This window comes from Mesoplodon mirus, assembly GCF_964341445.2.
Source record: "Mesoplodon mirus genome assembly, chromosome: 9".
NCBI lineage: Eukaryota > Metazoa > Chordata > Mammalia > Artiodactyla > Ziphiidae > Mesoplodon > Mesoplodon mirus.
Genome location: NC_138985.1, coordinates 46196112 through 46220687, shown reverse-complemented (window position 1 = coordinate 46220687; position 24576 = coordinate 46196112). Strand labels below are relative to the sequence as shown.

Here is a 24576-nt window from a genome sequence, read left to right as displayed (position 1 = left end):
TTTCCGAAAAAAAACCTATGGGAATAAAAACTGCTACTTCTCCACCAAAAATTCCCATTGTGCAAGTATGTTAGTAACTCTTGAAACATGAAGACACTGTTTCTTTGCAGAGAAAAGAAAATAACATTTATTCACTCATTCATTCATTCGTCTGACATTTATTGAGAATTTACAGGGTGCCAAGCCCCTATATGATAATGTACATTATACTCTACTCCCTCCACCTCCAACCTTGATACTGAGTGTCTTCTGCAAACATGGTAAACCTAGCAAATATCAGTCCTTCATGTTTGAAGGTATATTTACAGATATTTAAAGACCAAATTACTCTTCCTCATGGAGAATCGAATACTTGGTTTTGGGGTATATGTACACAAACACATTTTTTCTCTTGATTAAAATTTGTTTACACATCTGTGCCCAAGATTAAGGATAATGAAATTCAACCACAAAAGTGATTAAGTAATGTATAATTGTAGCGTTGGAATTTATCAGTTTAGAGTAGTTGCCTCCATATTCACCTTTCTTTTGATCTTCTTGTAGACATTATTGTTATTGACTGTAAATGTCTCAGTATTTTTGCTCAGTGGAATGTGGCTTGACAGATTAATTATATGTTATCAGGCAGTTGAAGATCAACTAAAGATATGTGGCAACAAGAAGGATGCTGATGTCTTTGAGCTGTTTCTTTCTCAAAAGTAAGTGTACTTTATATGTGAAATAGAAGAGCATCATGTTATGTTTCATAGATTCAAATGTTCTCTTCCATTGTTGTCCCCTGCTGTGGATAGGTAAGTAGCACATGCTTATTGGCGTCCACAGTCTCTATTGGAGATGCAGGATCCTGAAATGGATAAAAACAAAGATTATGGAGTCAGCCTGAGTTTGAATCCCAGTTCTGTCTCTTCCAGCTGGGTGATCGTGGGTGGGTCATAAGCCTCTCTGTTAGGGTTGTCAGGTTTAGCCAATAAAAATATAGAACATCCAGTTACATGTGAATTACAGAGAAACAAATGAATATAATTTTTTTTAGTGTAAGTATGTCCCACACTGCATTGGGACATTTGTTGTTTCTTTGAAATTCGCATATAACTGTGCATCCTGTGTTTTATCTGGCAAACCTACTGCCTGCATATAACAGTACTATCTGCTTCACAGGGTTGTTGTGAAGATTAGGTGAGTTAGTAGAAGGTAGGGAAGGGTCTGGTACACAGTAAGTACTCAATCAGCATTAGTACAGTTAATGTTGCTACTACTATTAGAGAATAATGACTCATTATACCACTATACTGTAATAATAACCCCTATTATACTATAATCCCTACCTAACAACCTTTATACTAATTTTACTGGTAAGTATGAAACTTCTCTCTCATATAACTTCTTTAGATCAACTTCTTTGATTCCACTCCAACTCCCCAAGGTGGCAGACAGCAAAGTGGGTTCTTCTTCTACAGAGCAATCACGGTGCCTGAGATAGAACCCAGGTGGAAGAGGAAGTATGTGTTCCATTAGATGCTGACAGCAGAGGTTTTACTAGCCAACAAGTGACACCTGTGTCGTCACAGTTAGCATTTTCATCATAATGACCGTATTCCTACTCTTCTTTCCCTTCTTCATAGTTTTTGATCTCTGTGAATTCCGTGTATTATTTTTAAATAGACAACATATTTCTACATGTATGTAATATTCGGAACTTAGCTGCTTTTTAAAGAAAATGTCCTACTTTATCAATGAAGTTAATCACTTTATCTCTAGTGATTTGAGGAAACCCTTCATTAATAAACATTTCTTTTGTTTTATATTAATATGTTTTAGTTTATTAGTGTGGTGAATAATATTTATTTCTGTAATGGCCCTGAATCTCTTGGTAGTAAGGGAATATATAGCTGACAAATATAAGATTTTTTAAAATGTACATCTTAGAATGGAACAAGTGTGGTAGGTAATTCTGACAAACTTAAGGTCATGCTTTGAACCTTCCTATAGATCAGTTAGTTTTATAATAACAATAAATTTTTTTTTGTCTTCAAAAGATTGCATCTCTAAGCTTTTCATGATTTTAAAAACTGTACACTCTTGATCACTAAGATAAGTAGATAACAATAAGAAAAGCTTTAAAACACTAGAAAAAAATAGAAATATTGATCTTCTGATAGTGGTAATTGGTGGTCTTCTCAGTTAAAGGACAATACGTTTTATATCCTAAGAATACTAAGTCATCATTTAATCCATTTGGGTACAAGAAATGTTTCACAGTCCAGATGCCAATAAACTGGATAAACTGGGTTATTTGCCTAAGTCTTTGTTGCCCTTGGAAAATATCCTATCAGTGTTTCCTTGAGAAATCATGCAGCACATATACTGTAACAACAGAGTTGACGTATTATTGTCAGCACGAGTCATTGCCAGCATTAGTAGCAGAATTTCCTATTGTTGTCTTCCATTGGCCTAACCTTAAAATGTAACAGCCCATTATTGATTTAGGGTGGGTTTATATGCAGAATAAACCCTTCTGACTTGAGATAAATTCCCCTCAACAGTGAGCCACTTTATTACATTATCTAATAGCAGAAAGTTCAGCATCAGTACTACTACTACAAGAAAATTAGTGACATTTATTTGACACAGTTGATATTTTTAAGCATTAATGTATTAAAATAACTTTCCTGGGAATTCTTGGAGAGGTACTCTAAGTGGGGCTTGAGTTTCTCTGCTACCATGTAGTGATTGCTTTATTTTTCGTAGGAAACAATGAAGCTAACATAATATCATTGTTGTCCAATGCAGTAGTTTAAATGTGTCAGGGTCCAAATCCCCCTCCCAGAAATTAGCTACACATCTACAGTGAAAGAGGAGAATGCATTATGTGTGTAAATCTATTACAAGTTGCTTTGAAGAAGCCTAGAATATTTTGTTGTGCCTGGGAAGTGCTCGAAGACTAACGGTACATGTCAAAAGGACAAGGTGGGCTGCTTGAAAAGTCTTTTGTTTGGGATAATTTGAGAATAAAAAAAGAAAAGAAAAGATTAAGAAAAAACTCTTCAAATCTGAGAAAGGTGGAGATGAGAAGGAATGAGAGAAATAAAGGGGAGGGGAAGATCTTTTTTATAGAATACCAGCTAATAAATGTAAAAAGAATGAGAGCATTAGAAAATTTACCGTTTCATAATACCAAATCTACTGATTCAGGTAAAGGTTATTAATCAAAGCTAAAGCCATTAAATAAATAGTTATTGGGGACCACTAATCTGTTCTCTGCAGATTGGCGGTTACCAGAGGGGAGAGGGATTTGGGGGTGGGGCATGAAATAGGTGAATGGGATCAAGAGGTACAAACTTCCAGGTGTAAAATAAGTCTTGGGGATGTAATGTACAGCATGAGGAATACGGTCAATAGTATTATATTAACTTTGTATGGTTTCAGTAACTGGATTTCCTCTGGTGATCATTTTGAAGTATATACAATGTCAAATCACTCAGAGTTTTGCCCCAGATATTACTTTTCAATGATAAAATTTGTACTTTCACAACGGAGAGTACTGGCAGATTCCGCCTTAATCAAATGACTGAACTTAGCTTCACCAAGAATGGGACAAAGTGGCATCATTTTGCCTCCCGGTGTGATGCAGTAATTATCACCTTTGTAATTGAAAAATGATCTACCTTGAATTTAATCATGAGGAAGCAATCAGACAAATCAAGAATGTGAGACATCTATCAGACAACTGTCCCGGACTCTTCAGAAAGTAAATGTTAAAGTCAACAAAGAAGAGAAGGTGACTATTCTAAATTTAAGAAGACTAAGGGGTTATACCAACTGAAAATGCAATGCATGAATGTTGATGGGATTCTGGGTTTAAACAAAGAAAAAATCTATAAAAGAAATGTAGGAGCAACAGGAACAATCTGAATATGAATAGTAGTGTATTAGATGATATCATTGAATTTAATTTTCCTAAGTGTGATAATGGTATGGGGGTATGCAGGACAGCGTCCTTATTTGAGGGATGCGTGTGCTGTAATATTTACGAATCAGAGCCTGCAACTTATTTTCAAATGATTCACCAAGAAAATTATCAACCCACAAATAGATATATTGTATGTATAGATAAGAGTGAGCATAAATGTGGCAAAATATTAAAAATTACGAAGGCATGCATTGTACTATTCCTTCAACTTTTCTTAGGTTTGGAATTTTCCAATATAAAAAGTTGGCGAGAGGGGTTTCTTTTGTTTAGAAATGTTGTTTGCGTGACAAAAAATATGTTTTCATAAACATTTAAAAAAATTAGTCCCTCAGTGTCCCAAGGTTAAATATAATTGTGAAAGGATGTTGCTACAACAAGTTAGTGTATGTAATATTAATTAACATTAGTATTTTTTAAGTGTTTAGAAAAGTGCCTTGCACACAGAGTGTTCTCTATAAGTGTTTAATAGAGACATATATGTGTATATACCTGGCCTGGGCTCACAATTTCTGTCCTAAGAAATGAAAGAGATCAGAATACTCCAGCCCACAGCAGTCAAAGGGCCAGCTACCTGCAGAGGCTGTGCTCTCTTTGCTGACAGCTCCCCCTCCACACCCTACGTCTGCCCCTTCGCTGAGTGAGCTGCATCACCAAAAAGACTCAGGACCACTTGGGCAGCTGGAGTCCTGCACAGTTCAAGAAGGATGGGTAACATTTTTGACCCCACATTTAACAAACAGCAAAGGGAGAATAAAACACTTAACCCAGTCTCTGTCTCTTGGTGTCCTACAATTTCCATGTCTGAAATCCAGTTTGGCCAAGATCTGGACAACCTCAAAGTAAGGACCCTGCAGGCACTGTTGAAGCAGGAGTCAATGCTGTTCCCATATTTACCTTAAGTCCCATGTCTTCTGCACTTTTCTTCCTCTGCTGTCTCCTCAGTGAAATCTTTTTAAATTAAGGTCCCAATAAATTCAGTCATAATGAGGTATAAATTTCTACTAATGTGATACAATTCTCTTTTAGTATTCGTTTTACTGGCTGACAAAAATCTTAACCCAAGGGAATGAAGTTTTGAAGACGGAATTTAGGAAGTTAGCACATATAAGAGTGCCAGTAATTTTGAAAGGACAGAGAGAAGCCTTTCCAGTTCCCCCAGAGTCATACTACATAAACCACCTTACCCATGAATGAATTAATCATTGCTAATGTTCCCTTTTTGTTTTCCTTTCCAGGGAACTGACAGAGGTCATTGATCTTTCTAGGTTTAAAAAATTAAAATACTTATGGCTACATCATAACAAGGTAGTATGATATTTGATCTTAAATGGCTCTATAATTAAATTGCTATCTTAATTTCATGTTTTTAATAGGACAGATCATGAAAAGTATTAATATTTCATACTCCTAATTTTAATTTAGGTAAGAAACTTATATATATATATATATATATATATATATATATATATATATATATATACACACATACATAAACAGGTCTATTGAATAGCATGATTTGTGAAATGTTATCAGACTGGAACTTTACTTTTTTCTCCCATGTGCTTTCAAAACTGCTCAGTGGAAGCTATTGCTTCCCAGTTTCCCGGAAGAAAACTTGGGCAGTCTCATGACCTTTCTTATCTCTCTTATGTAGTTCAAAAGCTTACAGTCCATTTTGAGACATAGTCATACTCTCAGTTCAGAAATGAGAATGTGGAGGTGAATATGTTAATTCATAAATGAGACATCCCTCTATCTCCCCTCCCTTATCCAGCTAGGGCTGACTGCAGATGACCACCTGCCTGCTTCATTAGCAACGGGGGTGTGGTTGGTTGTTTCCCTTGCCTCTCACCTCCACCCTAGCCTTCTCCAGGGTTGGTATGGAATGGTGAGGAGTGAAGGCAGAGGAAAGACAAAGTTCTTATTTGATTTGCACCCTGTGGTGTCAACATGTTCAGAGTTTACTTCTCTTAATGGGTTATTCAGAAGCTCCCCTGCTAGGTTCCTACAACTCTAATTCCTCTTTGCTGGCCACTCCTGACCTCCCTTCACCTTGTATCCCAGTGGTACTTACAACTGAGCATCTTCTGGTGTTGGCAAACTGCCCATTTGGGCAGGATCCTTTGTAAAGTGGCCTAGATCAGCATTCCTCCAATGGTCCTGCATGTGTTTCCCAGAACTCATACACCTTTGTCTTGCTGTCAGAAGGATTGAGTACCTCCCAGTTGCCACCCAAGCTGATCTAGCTTCTTCAGGAAGTGCCAGGCACTAAGCCAACATGTCCCCAACTGCAGGGAATGCTTTTCAAGGTCACTGAGTGTGGCCCTTGAAGCTTTTCTTAGACGCTAGGGTTTAGCTGGCAGTGCCTCCTCTGTAGTGGAGTCCTGAGTGGGGCTCCAAGCTCTCTTCAAGTCAAAGAGCAGGACTGAACTACAATTCTAGCCAAAACAATCATTACAGTTAGTCATTCTCAACTTTCTAAAGTTTGATGTTCCAACAGCTTGTATTTTATTCATTATAAATTGATGACCCAATCTTAGCATTTTAAATTTAAACTTTCAAACACCAGCTGATTAAAAAATAATAATTTGAGTTTTCAGTAGTGGTCTGTTTGTCAAGCAATAGTCCAGATTCACAGCATTAAATCTTTAAGCATCCATGTTTATGAAAGTATTTCAATATTACATTGCATTTTCAGTCTGTTCTTTTTTTTTTGTTTTTTTGTGGTACGCGGGCCTCTCACTGCTGTGGCCTCTCCCATTGTGGAGCACAGGCTCCGGACGTGCAGGCTCAGCGGCCATGGCTCACGGGCCCAGCCGCTCCACGGCATGTGGGATCTTCCCGGACCGGGGCACGAACCCATGTCCCCTGCATTGGCAGGCGGACTCTCAACCACTGCTCCACCAGGGAAGCCCCCAGTCTGTTCTTTTAACCAAGTGGAAAATGGAAAATGAAAGTTTTTCTAGTATTAAGTGCAAGCATAAGTTTCATAAGCTTAAAATAATTTCTAGGAGAACAAACACAAATACATTCAAGGCCCAGGCAGCTAACAACTGAAATGGAAAGTGCACACACTACTTAAGGGCATACAAGTTCAAAACTCTTTTAAATACCCTGCCAAAAATTATCCTGGGTCACAGTGTGTGACCTCTGATCAGAAAAAGATGGAACTCATCAAGCATGGCAAAAGTGACTAATCTTTTCTTTTCATGTGTGTTCCTTGTGGTGTTCAGTATTCACTTTTGAAGGAAAGAATGTACAAATGTTGGCAATATTTCTAAAGGGAGAGGTATAATTAGGGATTTTGTAATATTTTTTGGCTTGTAGTGGACACCGTCCCACCTTCAGCCAGTCACTGAATTTTCACACAGTTGAATTACAGATACATTACGTACATAGGAAGGGATTGCATACACTGTCAACTATTGTAATTTCTTTTGTTTTGGAAGGGGTGGGTGGGGAAAGGGTGCAACAAAGGGCTAAATTCTCTTCTTGTATTTGGTTATGCTCAGCACACTATATTATTTCCAAAATAACCATCACTTAGCTTTGTTCTTTAAAAATAGACATTTATTCCATATAATCCTGAAAGGATATCATATTTGAAATAAGTTTTAACTGGTCAGGAGATGAGTGAATAAGCTAATGTGAGTTTTTCTATTGATCAGTAATTGACTGGTTGCTATGTTGCCTGTGTATTCACACTCTATGAAAAATTAAAATCTTATTCAGGATCCAAAACTCTAATGGGCATATTACCTATGATAGTACTTCATCAAAATTCACATGGAAGTTTTTGATTATTACTTTTCTTTAATATCTAGATTATATTAGGTGGACCACTAAGAAGTTACTATGCCAGAATAGAAATGGTATGAAGAATCATGGTGAAAAACATCAACACTGACAAAGGAATACAAATATTTAGAATTGTAATGTTTTGTTAACAATGATCTAAATTTGTGACCAGCATTGTTCTTATATTATATTAGGCTACCCTTTATTTAGGAACAAGTAAAGCACAAAATAGTAAAATAAAATGAACAGTTATTAATTCAGTTATTCAATCAACAACTTTGTTGAGATGTATGCACTGAACATTATTGGTTGTCCATTCATTATCCATTCTATTCTTTTACCTATAGAGCAGAATCTGGGTTAAGGTATTGGTACATACTTCTTTTTAGTCAGGTAGGTGGCTCCATTCCCAGTTCCAAGAGGTGGAGCCTGAACTGTTTAAACCAATCAGGATAATCCCATCTTCCTTGTGAGTGGCTAGTCAATGAATTGGCTCATAACCCGGTTGTCGTAATAGATATATTGGAGGTAGCTACTGGGAGGCTTCTGTGAAAGGTTTCCTTATTCCTGAAAAAGAGCACTAGAAGAGAGGTCCCTTGTTCCCTCTGGATGTTTTCTTGCCTGGCTAGTAAGCCAGGAACCATCCTATCAACTTGTGGATGTATCCAACATTGTGAGAAAAGCAGAGCTCAGAGAAGCATTGAGATATTCAGACTGAAGCTCTCACAACCTCTGGACTCCTTGATATGTGAGATAATAAGTGTTCTAATTTATGTGCCAGTTTGAGTTGAGCTTAGAAGTTACTTGGAGCCAAAAGCATTCTCTGTAATATGGTTTATTCCGTACTTGCATTAGGCTACTGATAGAATATAAAAATAAATGTGATGGTGCCTGCTCTAGTGATAGAATTAGGAAAGGCAGAAGGTGTGGCTGTACTCCTGGTGAGGACATTGTGGTTGCAAACTGCCTGGAATGGAATGAGAGAAAGCAGTGGTTTGGGGAGACAAAGGATGAATGTAGTTTGGTGTGTTTGGAGCCTAACATGCTTGAAGGGTGCACACTTTTCCCCATTATTATGTAGTGGATGATAAAACTGGAGCTTCTGGTCTGACCTTGAAGCAGCAAATTAAATAGGTACAAGTTGTTTCTGAGGACATGCAATGCCCCAGCTTTCCTAGGCTTGCTCAGGCTGCCCTGCTTCCTTCATTATGCTCTCCGAGGGCTTGCTTTCTCCTTGTACTGTGTAGATATCTACTAGTTCTGCAGCTCCTCTCTTTCTGGGTCATCTTTTTCTAATCTCTGCTGATGTAATTAGTGGGAGGCAGCTGCTCTTAGGTGCGTATTAACTGAGGCCTTCTGAAGACTCCCTGCCTTGTCTCATCTTTTAGCAAGCCTGACTGAGGGAATTTTAGGTCAGTTCATCTTTTCCAGCTTTCCTAAGAAGCTGGGTCTGCTCAGACGAGTGATCTAAGTGATTTGCATTTTATACTACGGTTTCAAATGTATATATACATTTGATCTATTTGTGTTTTGGTTCAGTAGCTCAAAATTTTTCTTTTACAGATGTTTAGTAGTGAGCTCATAATATTGTTTTCACAATGCTAGTATCCTTCTATTTCTGGAAGACCTAGCATTACTTTGGTATATTTCATTTGTCACAGATTAGAGTAAGCATTTGATGAGAAACCTGTATATAATGCCTCACCAAGCAACTCTCCAAAATGGAATCTGAGTTTCTACCATGTAGCAAAAACTGAACAGTTGACAACTTTTACAAACTAAATTTAAATAAAAATACCTATTCTGGCAAGGTCATTGTTTATAAACTTCTTCATCTAAAACATAATCAAAATACTTACTTATAATAACATTTTCCACACTAAAATAATGTACTAATGTACGGTATACTATACACCAACTTTTTTTCTTTTTTTTTTTTTCGGTACACGGGCCTCTCACTGTTGTGGCCTCTCCCATTGTGGAGCACAGGCTCCGGACGCGCAGGCTCAGCGGCCATGGCTCACGGGCCCAGCCACTCCGTGGCATGTGGGATCCTCCCAGACAGGGGCACGAACCCGTGTCCCCTGCATCGGCAGGCAGACTCTCAACCACTGCGCCACCAGGGAAGCCCTATACACCAACTTTTGATCCGAGTCAGATAGCCTTGGGTTTGAACCCTTGCTCTGTTGTCTTGAGAAAGTTGTTTTTTAATTTCTCTTAGCCTCAGTTTCCTCGTAGGTAAATAAGGGAACAAAACAAATAACATGGGCTATTGGAAGGATCATATTAGATAATGGTGAAAACATCTAGCTTAGTGCTTGGGTCATAATAAGCACTTAAAAGATATGACTGTCCCCTTGACTCTGAACCAGCAGTCTGAACTAGGAGCGACTTTGCAAGCCCTGCCACACCTCCCACATGTGAGGGGAACATTTGGCAATGTCTGGAGACCTTTTTGATTTTCACAACTGGGGTGTGTGTGTTCCTGGCATCTAGTGGGTAGAGGCTAGGGATGCTGCCAACAATACTACAATCCACAGGGCAGCTTCCCCAGCCCCAACAAAGAATTATCTGGCCCCAAATGTCAATAGCTGTAAAGGTTGAGAAATCCTGCCCTGAAAGAATGCCTCCTTGATTTTAAATTCATGCTGGTGTAAAATTTTCCCCACTAGTACCTCAGCAGTTACCTGTAAGAGCTTTACCTTAAATGTAAGTGCTCTCAGCTCTATAAAAAATAATAATGGTTAAATAGTAAATAATAATAGCTATCGTTTATTGAGCCCTTGCTATGTGCTAAGCCCTGAGCTAAGATATATGATTTGTGGAATGTCACATTCAGTATAAATCCTATGGCAATCCTTAGACTCAGTAGTGTAGATTTTCCTAAATGGATAATTATAGTAACATTTTACTTTAACAATGGTTTGTCAGAACAATCAGCATGTCTCCCAACTCCCATTCCTAGATCTTGACTTCAACAACTTGGTACATTGCAATTTTCTATTTAAGTCCTGTGAATTCTGCCTTGGAATTATCTCTCAATTCCTTCTACTTTGCTCTTCTCCCACTGTTATTACTCTACTCTGGGACCCGTGTATTCTTCTGAATTAGCATGACACCATTTTTGTTCATCTCTTGCTGTTATACTTACTATCTCCTCTAAACAGTACTCTTCCCTGTCATTTTTTTTTCCAAAATAAAACTGGGCAATAACACTCCTCTGCACAAAATCTTTTATTAGTTCCCCAAGATTCTCATGATCTGGCCTTATCTCTTTTCACTACATTCCTCCCATTCATTTCACCCCAACAAAAGGTACAATCTTGAAATTCCAATAATCATGGTCCAAAGATGTTAATGCTCTTGGGAAAATTATTATCCTATAATCAAGATGAAATAGTTGAGTTTATTAGCATTCTTGCGTTAATGTGTGACGCAAGAGAAATTAAAACCTCAACTAATTAGAATGTTCTGTTAATGTGTGGTTGAGCAGGCAACTGGGAAAAAGAGAAGAAAAAGTCATGGGTTGCCCTGGTGTTCTCTTTCTAGGCTGATGTTAGGTGTGGCTCTCATTAGATCAGGGAGTGGTGAGGAGAAGGATGAAAGGTAGTGAGTTGCTGTCAGGAGGCCAGCAGGAAGAGTAGAAAGGGATAGGAAGCCAACTGGGACCCACCCCTCACTGTGTTGAATGGTCTCTCCTACCTGGGGGAAACATGGCTCCTTTTGTGACTTAACAAAGCTGAAGTGCAGTTACTGGTGGTTCTCCTGCATGAGTGCTCACATAATTAGATACAGATGAGACTGTGAGACAATGAGATGAGCAGCACATGTGCCTTTTATAGCTTCATAATTTGGGACTGTTACAACTATAAGAAAAAATTAAAGAAAATTCATTAAAGAAACCCATTTTCAAACTTTGATTACAAATCTAAAATAGCTTTTCTGAGATACAAGAGGGCATGAGTAAAATTTCCAATAAATCCTCATTAAATCAGATAGGTTGGCATCTGTCTACCTGAATCAATCAATCAAAGGTCAAAACAGTTCTATTTAACTGATGACAATAGTTACTGTGATAGGCTTTAATAAACATGTAAAACTAATTTACAATCATAAGCATATATTTCTGAATATATAAATTAGGAGGCACTTGATCAATAACTATTTCATACGATTCTTCTCCCTGCTAGATCCTGTATTAAGCAGTAAATTTAGCATTGTTACATTTAACTTAAGTGCTGCTTTTAGAACATACTGGCCCCGCGTTAACACTCTACCATTCCTCATCCTCATAACTCAAACAAATCTGTCAAATTTTATTGAGGTTATAAAGTCAATATTTTTTAAAAAGTAGTGGGATTCTCCTTGCAGGGTAACAGAAACATTTCTGAATTCAGTTTAGAGTTAAATACTCCTATCATGTACTTTAATGGTGCATTTGAGGAATTTTCAAGAGTATTTTGACTATTTTCAATTCTTACAGTACATTGAACTTCTAATCTAATCTTAAAAGTAAGATGCAGCTTCACCATATCATTAGGAGAATGGAGAGGTGGGAAGGATAACAGACTGAAGAAACATCGTTTCTTTCCTTAAGGAAGACACAAAACTAGTGATCAAGTAATCGCACAAGTCATAGGAAGTGTTGGATGTGGACAAGAAAAGGAAGATTCATGGGCATGGGGGTTGTCAGGAAAGGCCTTATTTAAAAAAAGATGAAAAAAAAAAAAAGATGAGCTGTAAAGTAACAGGATTATGCTGTGCCTTGTCCTCTCCTTGGGGATGGTGGCCGGTTCAGTTGTTAGCACTGACCTCCTGTGTGTATTCAGATTGCAGAGTCCTCGGCTAAGCTGAGATCTGTTGACCCAAAGGACAGGGGGCCTGAGAAGAGGGGATGGAATTCAGAATTAGACAATCTTGGAGGTAGAGCTTGGGGAGGGGATGTAGAGCATTGACTGCAGAATTAGACCATCTCTCAGGAGATCTGACTTAAAATGCTGGAGCAGGTGGAAGTTTAGAGAAACAAAAAGTGGGTCAAAACAGAGCAAGAAGACAGCAGTGAGATGCAAAGAGATCAAAAAACGGTCTCAACAAATCCCTGGAGCAGTGGTAACTTCTTGTGGCAGCCTGCTCAGGCATGGTTGGATAGGCCTTGCCAGCCTAGGGCAGATCCTTAAGAATAATCAGAAATTACCAGGAGGAAAAGCCACGCAGGCAAAGAGAAATCGTGACTCATACACAGATGCAGAAACGATTCAGTATTATCGGAGGAGAGAGCCCTTGGCACATAATAGGCACTTAATAATATGTGATGGTGAATTAGTGGATATATGGAGCCAAATCCAATGTGACTATAGGGCACAGAAATGTAGGGAAGGTTGTGAGAGCAAAAGGACTAGGCCAGATTCCAGAGGCTTTGAAAACCTTTCAGGGAGTTTGGTGGAGACGTGGTAAGAAAAGTTTGAGTATTAAGTTAGCTAAAAGCACCCTTTTTATCATACATTATCTTCAAAGACAATCCAGACATAAACTCATGGCCCGGATCAAAAGGTTGCACATAATTAATAAAAACAGCAAATGTTGAACTTCTATGGTTCTTATTAAATTTTTATATCTGTATGTAATTACATGTAATTATTGTAGAAAGAATATTGTTCTCTAACTCTCATTTTCAGCTCCATGGAATAACATTTATAACTAGAAACTATTGTCTGGCAGAACTATACCTAAACAACAATGCAATATTTGATATACAAGGTATGTCTTAAATTTTGTCTTTTGATTGAATTGATTTTCAATTAAATAATAACTTTCAACTACGGTATTGCTCATGGCATGCAATAATCTGTTTTAACATTTCTGTTGAAAATATATGATGGAAGCTGTTATTTTTTAATGTTCTTATGTACATTTCATTTTAAGATGTGCTTTTTGATTATGGTTTTAGCTCAGTATTGTCATGTATCTTATTCAAGATGTAAAAGAATCTTTTTTTAGCATAGAAATTTTGCCATTCTACTGCACAGTTGAACACAAACTAGATATTGTGGAAGCAAATTTTAATGTTTGGGAGCATTAATAAAAAAAATAATGACTTCATAAATAGTCTTAAATGTTTTTACAGGCTATAATTTTTCCCAGCCAAATTCCTGTTTCACTCTGAGTTAATTTTGTACCTGCAACAATCTCTAAACTGACAATTTCAAGCCTGGTATAAAAGTACATGATATACTAGGATCATGAGATACAAAGAAGTATGGTACAAAACATTTTTCTTCTGTATTACATGTTGCAGAATTGAAATATCATAAATTTTGAGATCTAGTATGATTCCTTGTTCCACGAAGAAAGGAAATCTTGCCAATTCAACTATGATGTCGTTATTGCATAGATACAACACACTTTCACTTATGTTAAAAATGTGGGAGGGCCTCCCTGGTGGCGCAGTGGTTGAGAGTCCGCCTGCCGATGCAGGGGATGCGGGTTCGTGCCCTGGTCTGGGAGGATCCCATATGCCGCGGAGCGGCTGGGCCCGTGAGCCATGGCCGCTGGGCCTGCGCATCCGGAGCCTGTGCTCCGCAACGGGAGAGGCCGCAGCAGTGAGAGGCCCGCATACCGCAAAAAAAAAAAAAAAAAAAAAAAAAAAAAAAAAAAAGTGGGAAAATATGCAATTTAGAATCAATAAAATGATAGGAATATTTGGCTTCCCATTGTGTAAAGAAAATATTTAGTTGAGCAATTTGGGGGAGATATTGATTTGAATAACTATTTCCTGGATTGGCATTATAAACTAAGCAACATTGGCAAAACAAAACAAACAAAATAAGGATAAGGAAAATAACCCCTTCAGAATCAAACAAAATCATTGCTACAGAAAAAAAAAAACAGTGGAAAGAAATTGGCTCTATATTCCCAAATTACGGTCACTTATTTGAATTCTTATGCTTTGTTGTATTCTTAATGATAATTCATCATATTATTAATAATTCCTCCCTTCACCAGATGTAATGTATTCTTTGCTTTTGTTTAGTTAGCATGTTTAATTAGCATTAAAAATGTTTAAAATCTTATACAAATATTTTAATTTTTTTTAGGCCTGCACTCTTTGCATTCGTTGCATATACTCCTGCTGCACCACAATGAGTTAACAAACATTGAGGCAACTGTAAAGGAATTAAAGCGAATGCTAAATCTGAAGACCCTAAGTATTAATTTGCACTTTTATATAACCATAACTTAAAATAGTGATAACACAGGACATTTTTTCATTTTTTGAATTTAAATTAGATCAGTGTTTATAACAAAACTACTTAGATATTCCTGAAAACAAGACTAGATCTTTTTCTTTTTAAAAATACATTTTTGAAAAAACAACAGGTAGAAAAAAAAATTTTGTGAAATGATATGGCATGCCAAATGGAAATGATGAAAGCAACAAAAGAGGAGGTACACGTTTAAATCTGTGTTTTTGGTTTTACCTCTAAAGGAAGTTTTAGCACATATTATAGGATTCCATTTATTTATATAAATGTCCAGAATGGGCACATCTGTCGAGACAGCAACACTGAGAGGTAACTGTTTTTAAATAGTGGTTGCCCAGGGCTGGGGGGATGAGGGTCTGGGGAGTGACAGTCTGGGGTTTCTTTTCAGGGTGATGAAAATGTTCTAAAACTGAAGGTGGTGACGGTTGCACAATTCTATGAATATACTAAAAACCATGAATTGTATACTTAAAATTAGTGAACCATGTGATATGTGAATTATATTAGTAAAGCTGACACTCCCTCCCCCTACACTAAAAAAAGAGCACGTTTTAATGTAATCTTCCTATTGGGTGAACAGCAAACAATTCATATATATTGAATCACACCCAGCAAGGAACTGACCTCAGTATTTGAAGAAAGTGTGAGATGGGTTGGAAAAATAAATAATACACAGTTCCTACTCTCAATAAGCTTATAGTGGTTTGGTTTGTTTGTTTGTTTGTTTTTAAGCTTATAGTGTTGAAGGGTAAATAAACTGGTACACGATTGCTATTCAGTACAAATGGTTCTAGGTGGACCAAGGGAAAAGACTCAGAGCAGTGAATGGGTTTTCAAACTTCAGAGTTTGTAGACTTCTTTATACAAGGTCATAAAATAGATGTTTTTTTCCTATTTATTTTCTATTCATTTCTCAGAATTGCCAAAGATAGTGTTTTGAATATGTGTAAAGTGGTGTTGATGGTGGAGCTTCTAATCAGCTCAATACATAGAGTTATTGAAATTTTCAAATATTTTGAGTGTTAATCAGTTATACCTACTATACTAAGGAGAAATGATTTAAGTTCTTATAGGTAAGATTCTTTAAACCCAACTATTAAAAGTACCCCAAGTTCTAAGGAATTCAATGCTCATTTTTGAGATGTGATAAGGTCTGTGAAAGACTTATCAGGATTGGCCTGCTTATTTGAATTATCTGGCCCTTCTGTGCTGAACAAATGCTTCAAATGTCTTTAAATACTTAAAAGACTGGTTATACTAGATCTTGAACTCTCTCTTACCTTCATTTTTCTGTAAAATGGGCTAATAACTACCTCTCAGGATTGCTTCATATATTAAGCTAACTCTGTAAAGCATTAATTAGTTTGAAGGAGTAACAACAAAAAATTGTTTTATTATGGTTTATGTAAATTAGATAATGAATTAAGATGCACACAGTCTAGAAATTCTGCTGACTGGTAAATAGATTTTTAAAAAACTGACATTTTGAATAATAATTATAATAACAACATGTTTGAATGTTGAGAAAATGCTTTCTTATTATATTCTCATTTAAATCTTCATAGCAATCCAATGATGTGATTAGAATTATTCCCTCTTTAATGGTAGAAAATGCAGGGCTCAGAGCTTTAACCAGACTACTAAGGAATGTTGCAACTTAAACTCATGCCTTGTTTCTTTTGTTTATCATTCATTCATTCAATAAATATTTATCATGCGTTCACTAAGGACACTACTAGATGGAGACACAAAAGTAAACAAGAAAGGCCCTATCTAGACCTTTACGGAACTTATAATTTTGTAACTCTCAGCCTAAATATTTCTTACAGAACTGAGGGGGCTCGATGCAAAACTAATGGGACAATTTGCTAAATGTAAGGACTGAATAATTTAAGTAAGCTTATTTTACAATGCAAGATTTGGAGGTTAGCAATCAAGGTTGCCCCATCATAGTCAACAGTGTTATGCCTTAAACAAAAGTGCCTGGTGGCAGGGTGGGTAAGTGGAGTCTGAAATTCAGCCCTTGCCTGCCTTACCAGCCGTGTATGTGGGCGCAGAATGGTGTCAGCCCTGAGGTGTGGTGCAGGAGTGCCTTTTCTAGTTCTCTGAAAGGCTATTAGGTCAGCCTGGTAGTATAAGGTCCATATCATTGCCTGTCACAACATTTTAAATGACCTCTACTTAAAATCATAGTGACTATAAATTGTTCCAACTGAGAACTGGTAGAGGGATTTTTTGAAATGGAGAAAATGCTGCGTCCGGTTACCCAAAAATGCATTTTCTGAACATTTTTGGTAGCAAATATGCACAGTTTGAACCCTTGCCCTATTTTGGTTAAAGATATTATACAAAAAAAAATGTTGGCGGACTTCCCTGCATGGTGCAGTGGTTGGGGATCTGCCTTCCAATGCAGGGGACACGGGTTCGAGCCCTGGTCCAGGAAGATCCCACATGCTGCAGAGCAACTAAGCCCACGAGCCACAACTACTGAGCCCACGTGCCACAAATACTGAAGCCCACGCGCCTAGAGCCCGTGCTCCACAACGAGAAGCCACCACAATGAGAAGCCCGCGCACCACAACAAAGAGTAGCCCCTGCTCGCTGCAGCTAGAGAAAGTCTGTGCGCAGCAACGAAGACCCAACGCAGCCAAAAATAAATTTTAAAAAATTAAGAAAAAAATGTTGGCATTTACTAGCTACTAATTATATTGTGCAGTAATGTCCCCTGATTAAGTTCCTATGAACCTCCTTTGCAATCACAGGTTAGATTCAGCTCATTAACTACAATAAGAAATCCATGTATTTTTTAAAAATAAATTTATTTATTTAATTTTGGCTGTGTTGGGTCTTTGTTGCTGCACGTGGGCTTTCTCTAGTTGCGAAGAGTGGGGGCTACTCTTTGTTGCGGTACGTGGGCTACTCATTGCGGTGGCTTCTCTTGTTGTGGAACATGGGCTGTAGGCGCGCGGGCTTCTGTAGTTGTGGCACGTGGGCTCAGTAGTTGTGGCTCACAGGCTTAGTTGCTCCGTGGCATGTGGGATCTTCCCAGACCAGGGCTGGAACCCTGTCCCCTGCATTGGCAGGCAGATTCTTAACCACTGCGCCACCAGGGAAGTCCCCCATGTATTTTCAAGTGTTAAAAATTTTCTTTTCAAGTTATAAAACTGTTTAAAATGCTAAAATATTATTATTATTATTCCACTTCAATTACAGTTCTTCAGAGGGTGAGAAAATAGCCTGGAGGGTAAACCTCTAACCCATTTCAGCATTGCACCCTCCACTGGCAATGAGGAGAACTGCCAAGAGATTACTCAGTATACACATGGCTGGGAGCTTCAGGGAGGCCTAAAACCAGCTGCAGAGTGTGAGGTCCTACAAACTGGAATTCCTGACTTCCATGCTGAGTCAGGAGGGCCACACCTTTTCTCTCCAGGCAGTCTACCTTTCCACACCCTCCCCCTCTGGCTCCATTTTCCTCTTCCCTTCCCTCCGCCAAACTCTTTCTAAATCTGCATGTGTCAAAGATTTGCTTGTGGCTGCGGACTTTCACTAATCTTCAGTCTCCCTGCCTCTCTCCCAGCACAGAGAGAAAAAAACACCACCAACAACAGCAACAAAATTCTTAACCCATTCTCCTGTTCCTAAATCTTTTGTCTCCTCATTTTTCTCAAATTTTTGCTATGTTGCATTAAGCTCCAGCATTGGAAAGTATACGTGAACTCCTACATTCCGTAACTGTTAAGACTTGCTTCCTAGCAGAGACTTAAGGATTCACCCTTGGAGACAGGAAGTGCCCCTTTCAAAGAGAAGCTTTCCAATTTTTACAGATTCTGCTCTTAAGCACGTCCTGCCTTTCCTCATTTGGCCGCAGTCCACTGCTGATGCAAATAGCCAGGGAGTGAAAAGGGATACTGAGAGGTCAGCGTGGGACTATGGTCTCAGTGGTCTCTTCATTTGAGACTCTTTACCCTGAAATGCCCCTCAAGGTGGGACCACTCCTCCCAAACAACACAATAGAACAGTCCACTCAATAAAAAGAGCCAACTGGGTCTTTCACTGCTGTTTGTCTTGAAACAGCATCCCTCACTCTCCTAAGCCTTGCTTTAGTCCAAGTTTGCCTTTTAAAAAGCAGGGATAGGGCTTCCCTGGTGGCGCAGTGGTTGGGAGTCCGCCTGAGGATGCAGGGGACACGGGTTCATGCCCCTGTCTGGGAAGATCCCACATGCCGCGGAGCGGCTGGGCCCGTGAGCCATGGCTGTTGAGCCTGCGCGTCCGGAGCCTGTGCTCCGCAGTGGGAGAGGCCACAACAGTGAGAGGCCCGCGTACCGCCAAAAAAAAAAAAAAAATCAAGGATCATTTCCATATTCAGTACAATCATGTGGTATGCTGTGGCCCAGAAATTTTAGTTAAAATGAGATGACCTAACTAAGTAACCTTGAGCCAGAACCTCTGTCTGATCATTGACAGTTGAGCTTCCTTCCACAGGCTGTTCTGTATGGGGGCACAGATGGAACTGCTTTTAACTTCTCTACATCATTTCCCCATCTATTAAAATGGATATGTTGGTACATTATTAATTACATCAACTTTCTTCAAAGGTGGTCTGAAAAACATTCAGGTTCATTTGAATGGTGATTTTTAATTTTGCCTTAAAAGTTAAAAATTGGGCCTCCCTGGTGGCGCAGTGGTTGAGAGTCCGCCTGCCGATGCAGGGGATACGGGTTCGTGCCCCGGTCTGGGAGGATCCCATATGCCGCGGAGCAGCTGGGCCCGTGAGCCATGGCCGCTGGGCCTGCGCGTCCGGAGCCTGTGCTCCGCAACGGGGGAGGCCACAACAGTGAGAGGCCCGCATACCGCAAAAAAAAAAAAAAAAAAAAAAAAAAAAAAAAAAAAAAAAGTTAAAAATTAACGAGCCAATTATTTAGATGACTTTTTTTTTCCTCTTCTGTTTCAATAAGAAGTAGCTTCACACATGTGACTCATGTAACTCAAGCTTGTGCAGTAAGGTAGTAGAAACATTTTGCTATATTATTGAGTAAATGTAAATTGCTTAGACTCAGAATCCCAAATTAAGATAAGCAAGACAGTGCTGGCACCACCAAGGTGTACTCGATAAGTAGCCTAGAGGGAAGGTGGATTAAATCATATTAACCTATTGAAAGTGAAAGTGTAAACAGTTTCGCTTCATAGTTTCTAAAGGAATGTACCCATACATCATAGAAGGTTTTCAGAACTTTCAGACACAGGAAACCAATATCATATCTTAGAAACTTTATTTATGGTAGTTTTAGTAGCATCAATCCAAAACTCATAAATCCAAAATGTTAAATGCTTAATAGTATAGAGGGGGAAAAAGAGAATTAAAAATAAGATTGCTTCCTTCTAACATTTAAGAGTAAGAAAAAAAGTGAAGAATAATAAAAACGAAATTCTTTTAAAATTATTTAATTCTAATTATTTTGTTAAGTTAATTTAGTCAGAGACTAGGCTTAATAGCCCAGTTTTCTGACTTGCTGTCATTTAGATCTTATTTTATGATGAGATGAATGTTGAACCACAATAAGTGCATCGAGTTTTTAGTATTATGACACCTTTTTAGTAAGTAATGTAATAGTAGTAAATCCACATTTGGTGATTTGTTTAGCTGAAGCCAGAAGTTTTAAAATTTACATAAAGCAGGTATTTAACTAAGCACTAGGAAGAAAAACCAAGAAAAGAAATTAAATAGTAGTGTTCTCAGAGGGAAAAGAGAATATGAAGTGTATCCTAAAAGTAAACATCACTGAAAGATGTTGGTGCATTTTCAATTAACATCATATGCAAAGGCAGACTCTCCTCCCAGCTGCTATCATGTAGGATAGTGTTATGAGGTGTCAGATGTTATTCTCCAAGACAGTAACCACAGAGCAGACTTCTGCACTAAAGCATCTGTGAATTTTTCTCCCTCCTAAACTCTCATGAAAAACAATTGTGTTTTGCTTTTATATCCTTGAAGGGTGACCTTTTTTCTTCTTTGTCTGGCTCAAACTACAATGTACGATCCCTGTGGATCTTTTTAAATCTGTCCTTATTACTGGTTTAGAATACATCCGTTCTATTCCCTGTCCTGTAGTTATAATTATTTGCTACCACTTTAAATTCCTTCTCTTTTGAGGTTAAAATTCAAACCAGTTTTGTCACTTAAGAAATCTTGAAAAATATCCATTTCATTTTTCCTCTCATTTCCCCCAATACATACATATTTCCTTTCTTTTAAATTTTCTTGTTGCCCCTGGCTCTACATTTTCTTTTTTGCCTTTCCTCTTAGAACTTGTTTCTTATGCACCAGGTGTCTTCCATTGCCTGCTTTAAGTCCCTCTAAAGCTCATGTTTTCCAGAGCGAATAGCTACCTCTAACGACTTTATTAGCCAGAAAAGTTTGTGTTTATACAACAAATATCAGAATATTTTATTACCTGCAGAGAAAACATTCAGATGATTAACTTCTTCAGTTTTTATCTAGTTTGTTGTCTTTCAAGCATCCCCCTTGACCCCCTCTTCTTTATGTTGCAAACTCTTCTTTATAAATATTAATCAGTTTTTTCTGGGTTTCTAATGCTTAATACTTTCATGCTTTTATCAAACCTCTTTGTATTTTATAACTAGTCAAATGCTACAGCAGTACTCCTAGATTTAAATGTACGTTAAATGAGCCTCATGTTGTTGAGTGATGTTTTTGTACACTAGCTGGAGCTCTTTCTGCTACTGCCATCTAGTGGTTCTCTTCACTAGATGTCTTTTCCAGGAGTATTTTCTAGAAATTACGTATGTGGAATTCAATAGCTAAAGATATCCAAGTGGAAATTATAAGAGTTTTATTTCACATTGTATTGAAATAACCCTGTTTAATATTATCTAAAGAAGAATAGGGAAAGTACCTTTTCCATGGAAATAAAATACAACTTCTAGCTGAAGATTTAAAAAAATGTACCTACATGCTGATGCCTAAGGGATGTCATGTCAGAAGCGCCTGGAGCTCTTCCGCATCAGCATGCCTCCCACCTCCAGCCTGGTTCATTAAGTATCCTAGCACCTGCGCACAAGGAAATCCGAGTCCCCTGTGCCTGGCCAGAGGTAGATGAGATGCAAAACCCGCATCTCTTCACCCCTACTCTACTGAGATCTGAAGCTGCTACTGGCATTTATATGTTCTGAACTAGTTGCAGTGGTGTGAAGCCGAGGAAGAAAATTATAATAGAACACTGTGCCACAACTCTGCCCATCTCCACGCAGGCACCCATGTGACCTTTGAGACTGGAAGAAGAGAACCAATGAACAAATACTTTAATAAAGAGCAGCATCAAGAACCCTCTAGAGCTGATATTGAGTTCTTCCTTTACTGATTAATTTACGGACATGTTAAAAGTTTCCTCATTTGTGACAGATTTGGGTCAAAGATATGTCCTCAGCACCTAGCACAATTCCTAGTAGATAGTAAGCACTCCGAAAATATTTGTTGAATGAATGAATTTAACAGGTAGGAAAAGTAAGTCCTGTGATGAATAAGTAAGGGTTTGGTGAAACCATTGGTCTGTGAAGCAGAGCTTTACATGCTGTTATGTTTTATATTAATCTTGCAATTTCTCATATTTTATCAAGTGATAAATGTAACTGATTTTGAAACTTGACATCTTAATTTGGATTCTTTCTTTGCAGCTCTCTACCAAAACCCTTTATGCCAGTATAACTTGTACCGTTTATACACAATCTACCACCTTCCAGGAGTAGAGTTGCTTGATGGAAATCGTAAGAACACCTCTTCTTGCAGAGAAATATTTGAGAGTCAGTCTTATAACTCAGTGGTTTAAACTGCTGATGATTTTTGGAAATAATTGTCTTTGTAAATGAAAGTTTTTCAATTACTTATTTTTGAAATTTTTGCTGTATGAAATTTGCTATAGTTTAGGAATTCATGTCTGTTGACCACTTTATAGGAAAGACCATCTAACTGAGCATGAGGAAATGTCTCCTTTTGATTCTAGTTTTGACAGTAGTGTGTTGAATGCCAATTCACTGACCTCTGCGCGGCACCCTTAATTTTTTATTTCAAAAATGAGATAATTGGCCTAAGTCTCATAGGCCTATTTAAGTTCTAAAAGTCATATTCTTTGAAATTCTGTAAATATGTATGTATATATATACTAAAACATATAAAAATAACTTCTATGTGATATATTTTTAGACATTGTAGATAAACTAGTATGTCTGATTTATATAAGCCACAAAAAAGAAAAATCAACCTCAGTGCATTACATTTTACATTTTTTGAGGTCTATTTTACCCAGAAGTTCTTTATTACCTATCTACTTACCTTTCTACAGATTTGAACATTCTTAATAACTTATAATTGAGTAACTTCTAATTGAGAATATATTAAAACCTTATGTTTATTCCTCTTCTTCCTCATAGCCATGAGGAAAAGAAGGGATGTAGCACAGCTGCAATTTCAGTCATCCATGGTGATGTGGTAGAATGTGATGCGATAGGATTGATTTGTGCCTGTGACATGAGGGACATATATTGAGCACTTGTAAGATTATGGAAATAACTTAGTAGCCTTTTTACAAATTAATTTTGACAGGATGTTCATATACAACATGGGATAAATCCATTGTTTAAAGTAATTCTATTTTGAATCACTCTGCATATCTATTTATAATATTATATAACATTACTTTTTGCATTTATCAGAAGTTACAGAAAAAGAAAGAAGATCAATGATCACGATTTTTAACCATAAAAAGTCTCATATTGTTCAATCAATAGCATTCAGAAGAAAAGTAGATGCCTCATGGAATCCAAGATCACCACTTAAGCAAAAACCAGCCCAGAAAGTACCTTCAGGTATTTAGAAAAAATGAAAGAAAACTCCTCAAACTTTTGGTTAATTTAGTTATAATAATAATAACTTCAATTTACAATAAGCTAAACAGTTATGTAGTGAAATAAATATTTTCAAATTTTATTAGCCTACCTAAATATATAACTTTCATCTTCATTTGTGTGTATTAAATAAGGTAATGTGATAACGAGATAATACATTGAAGTCCTTACCCCGGTATCTAGCACAGCATAAAGGGCTCAATGAATAAGCTACAATTGCTATTATTACCATTGACACTGGATAATTTTACCAATTAAGGCTATAAGTTTTTGATAATATAGAAAAATATAAAGAAGAAATAAAGGTCATCTGCAATTCCTCCATTCAGAAATAAGCACTATTATTTTGTTGTACTCTCATAGATGGTGATCATATGCAAGTATAACTTGAATATCTTCAGCAATGTTTCATTAGCTGGAATTTAATTTCTTGTATGTAACAGAAATCCAACTACAGTGACTTAAGTAAAAAGAGGTTTACTTTTCTCACACAACAAAGAGTATACAGTGTCCAAGGTTAGTTTAAGGTTCAATGATATTTTCAGTGTTCGAGAATACATCTATCTTTTGTTCTGCAATTCTTTTTTTTTTTTTAAGAAATATGCTTATTTGGTCACAACAGCT

The 24576-nt window shown here is 37.5% G+C and overlaps 1 protein-coding gene across 1 annotated transcript in view; it reads left to right on the top strand.

Moving 5' to 3' along the window:
* The window catches only part of LRRC72 (leucine rich repeat containing 72), a gene marked incomplete at both ends in the record, with an annotated part of 49954 nt that overhangs the window by 5275 nt on the left and 20103 nt on the right, over positions 1-24576 (top strand). Inside the window, 6 exon segments of the mRNA XM_082632225.1 lie at positions 625-698; positions 5206-5275; positions 13444-13525; positions 14863-14973; positions 22726-22815; positions 23761-23913. Of these exon segments, the coding sequence (XP_082488351.1) occupies positions 625-698; positions 5206-5275; positions 13444-13525; positions 14863-14973; positions 22726-22815; positions 23761-23913 (580 nt within the window).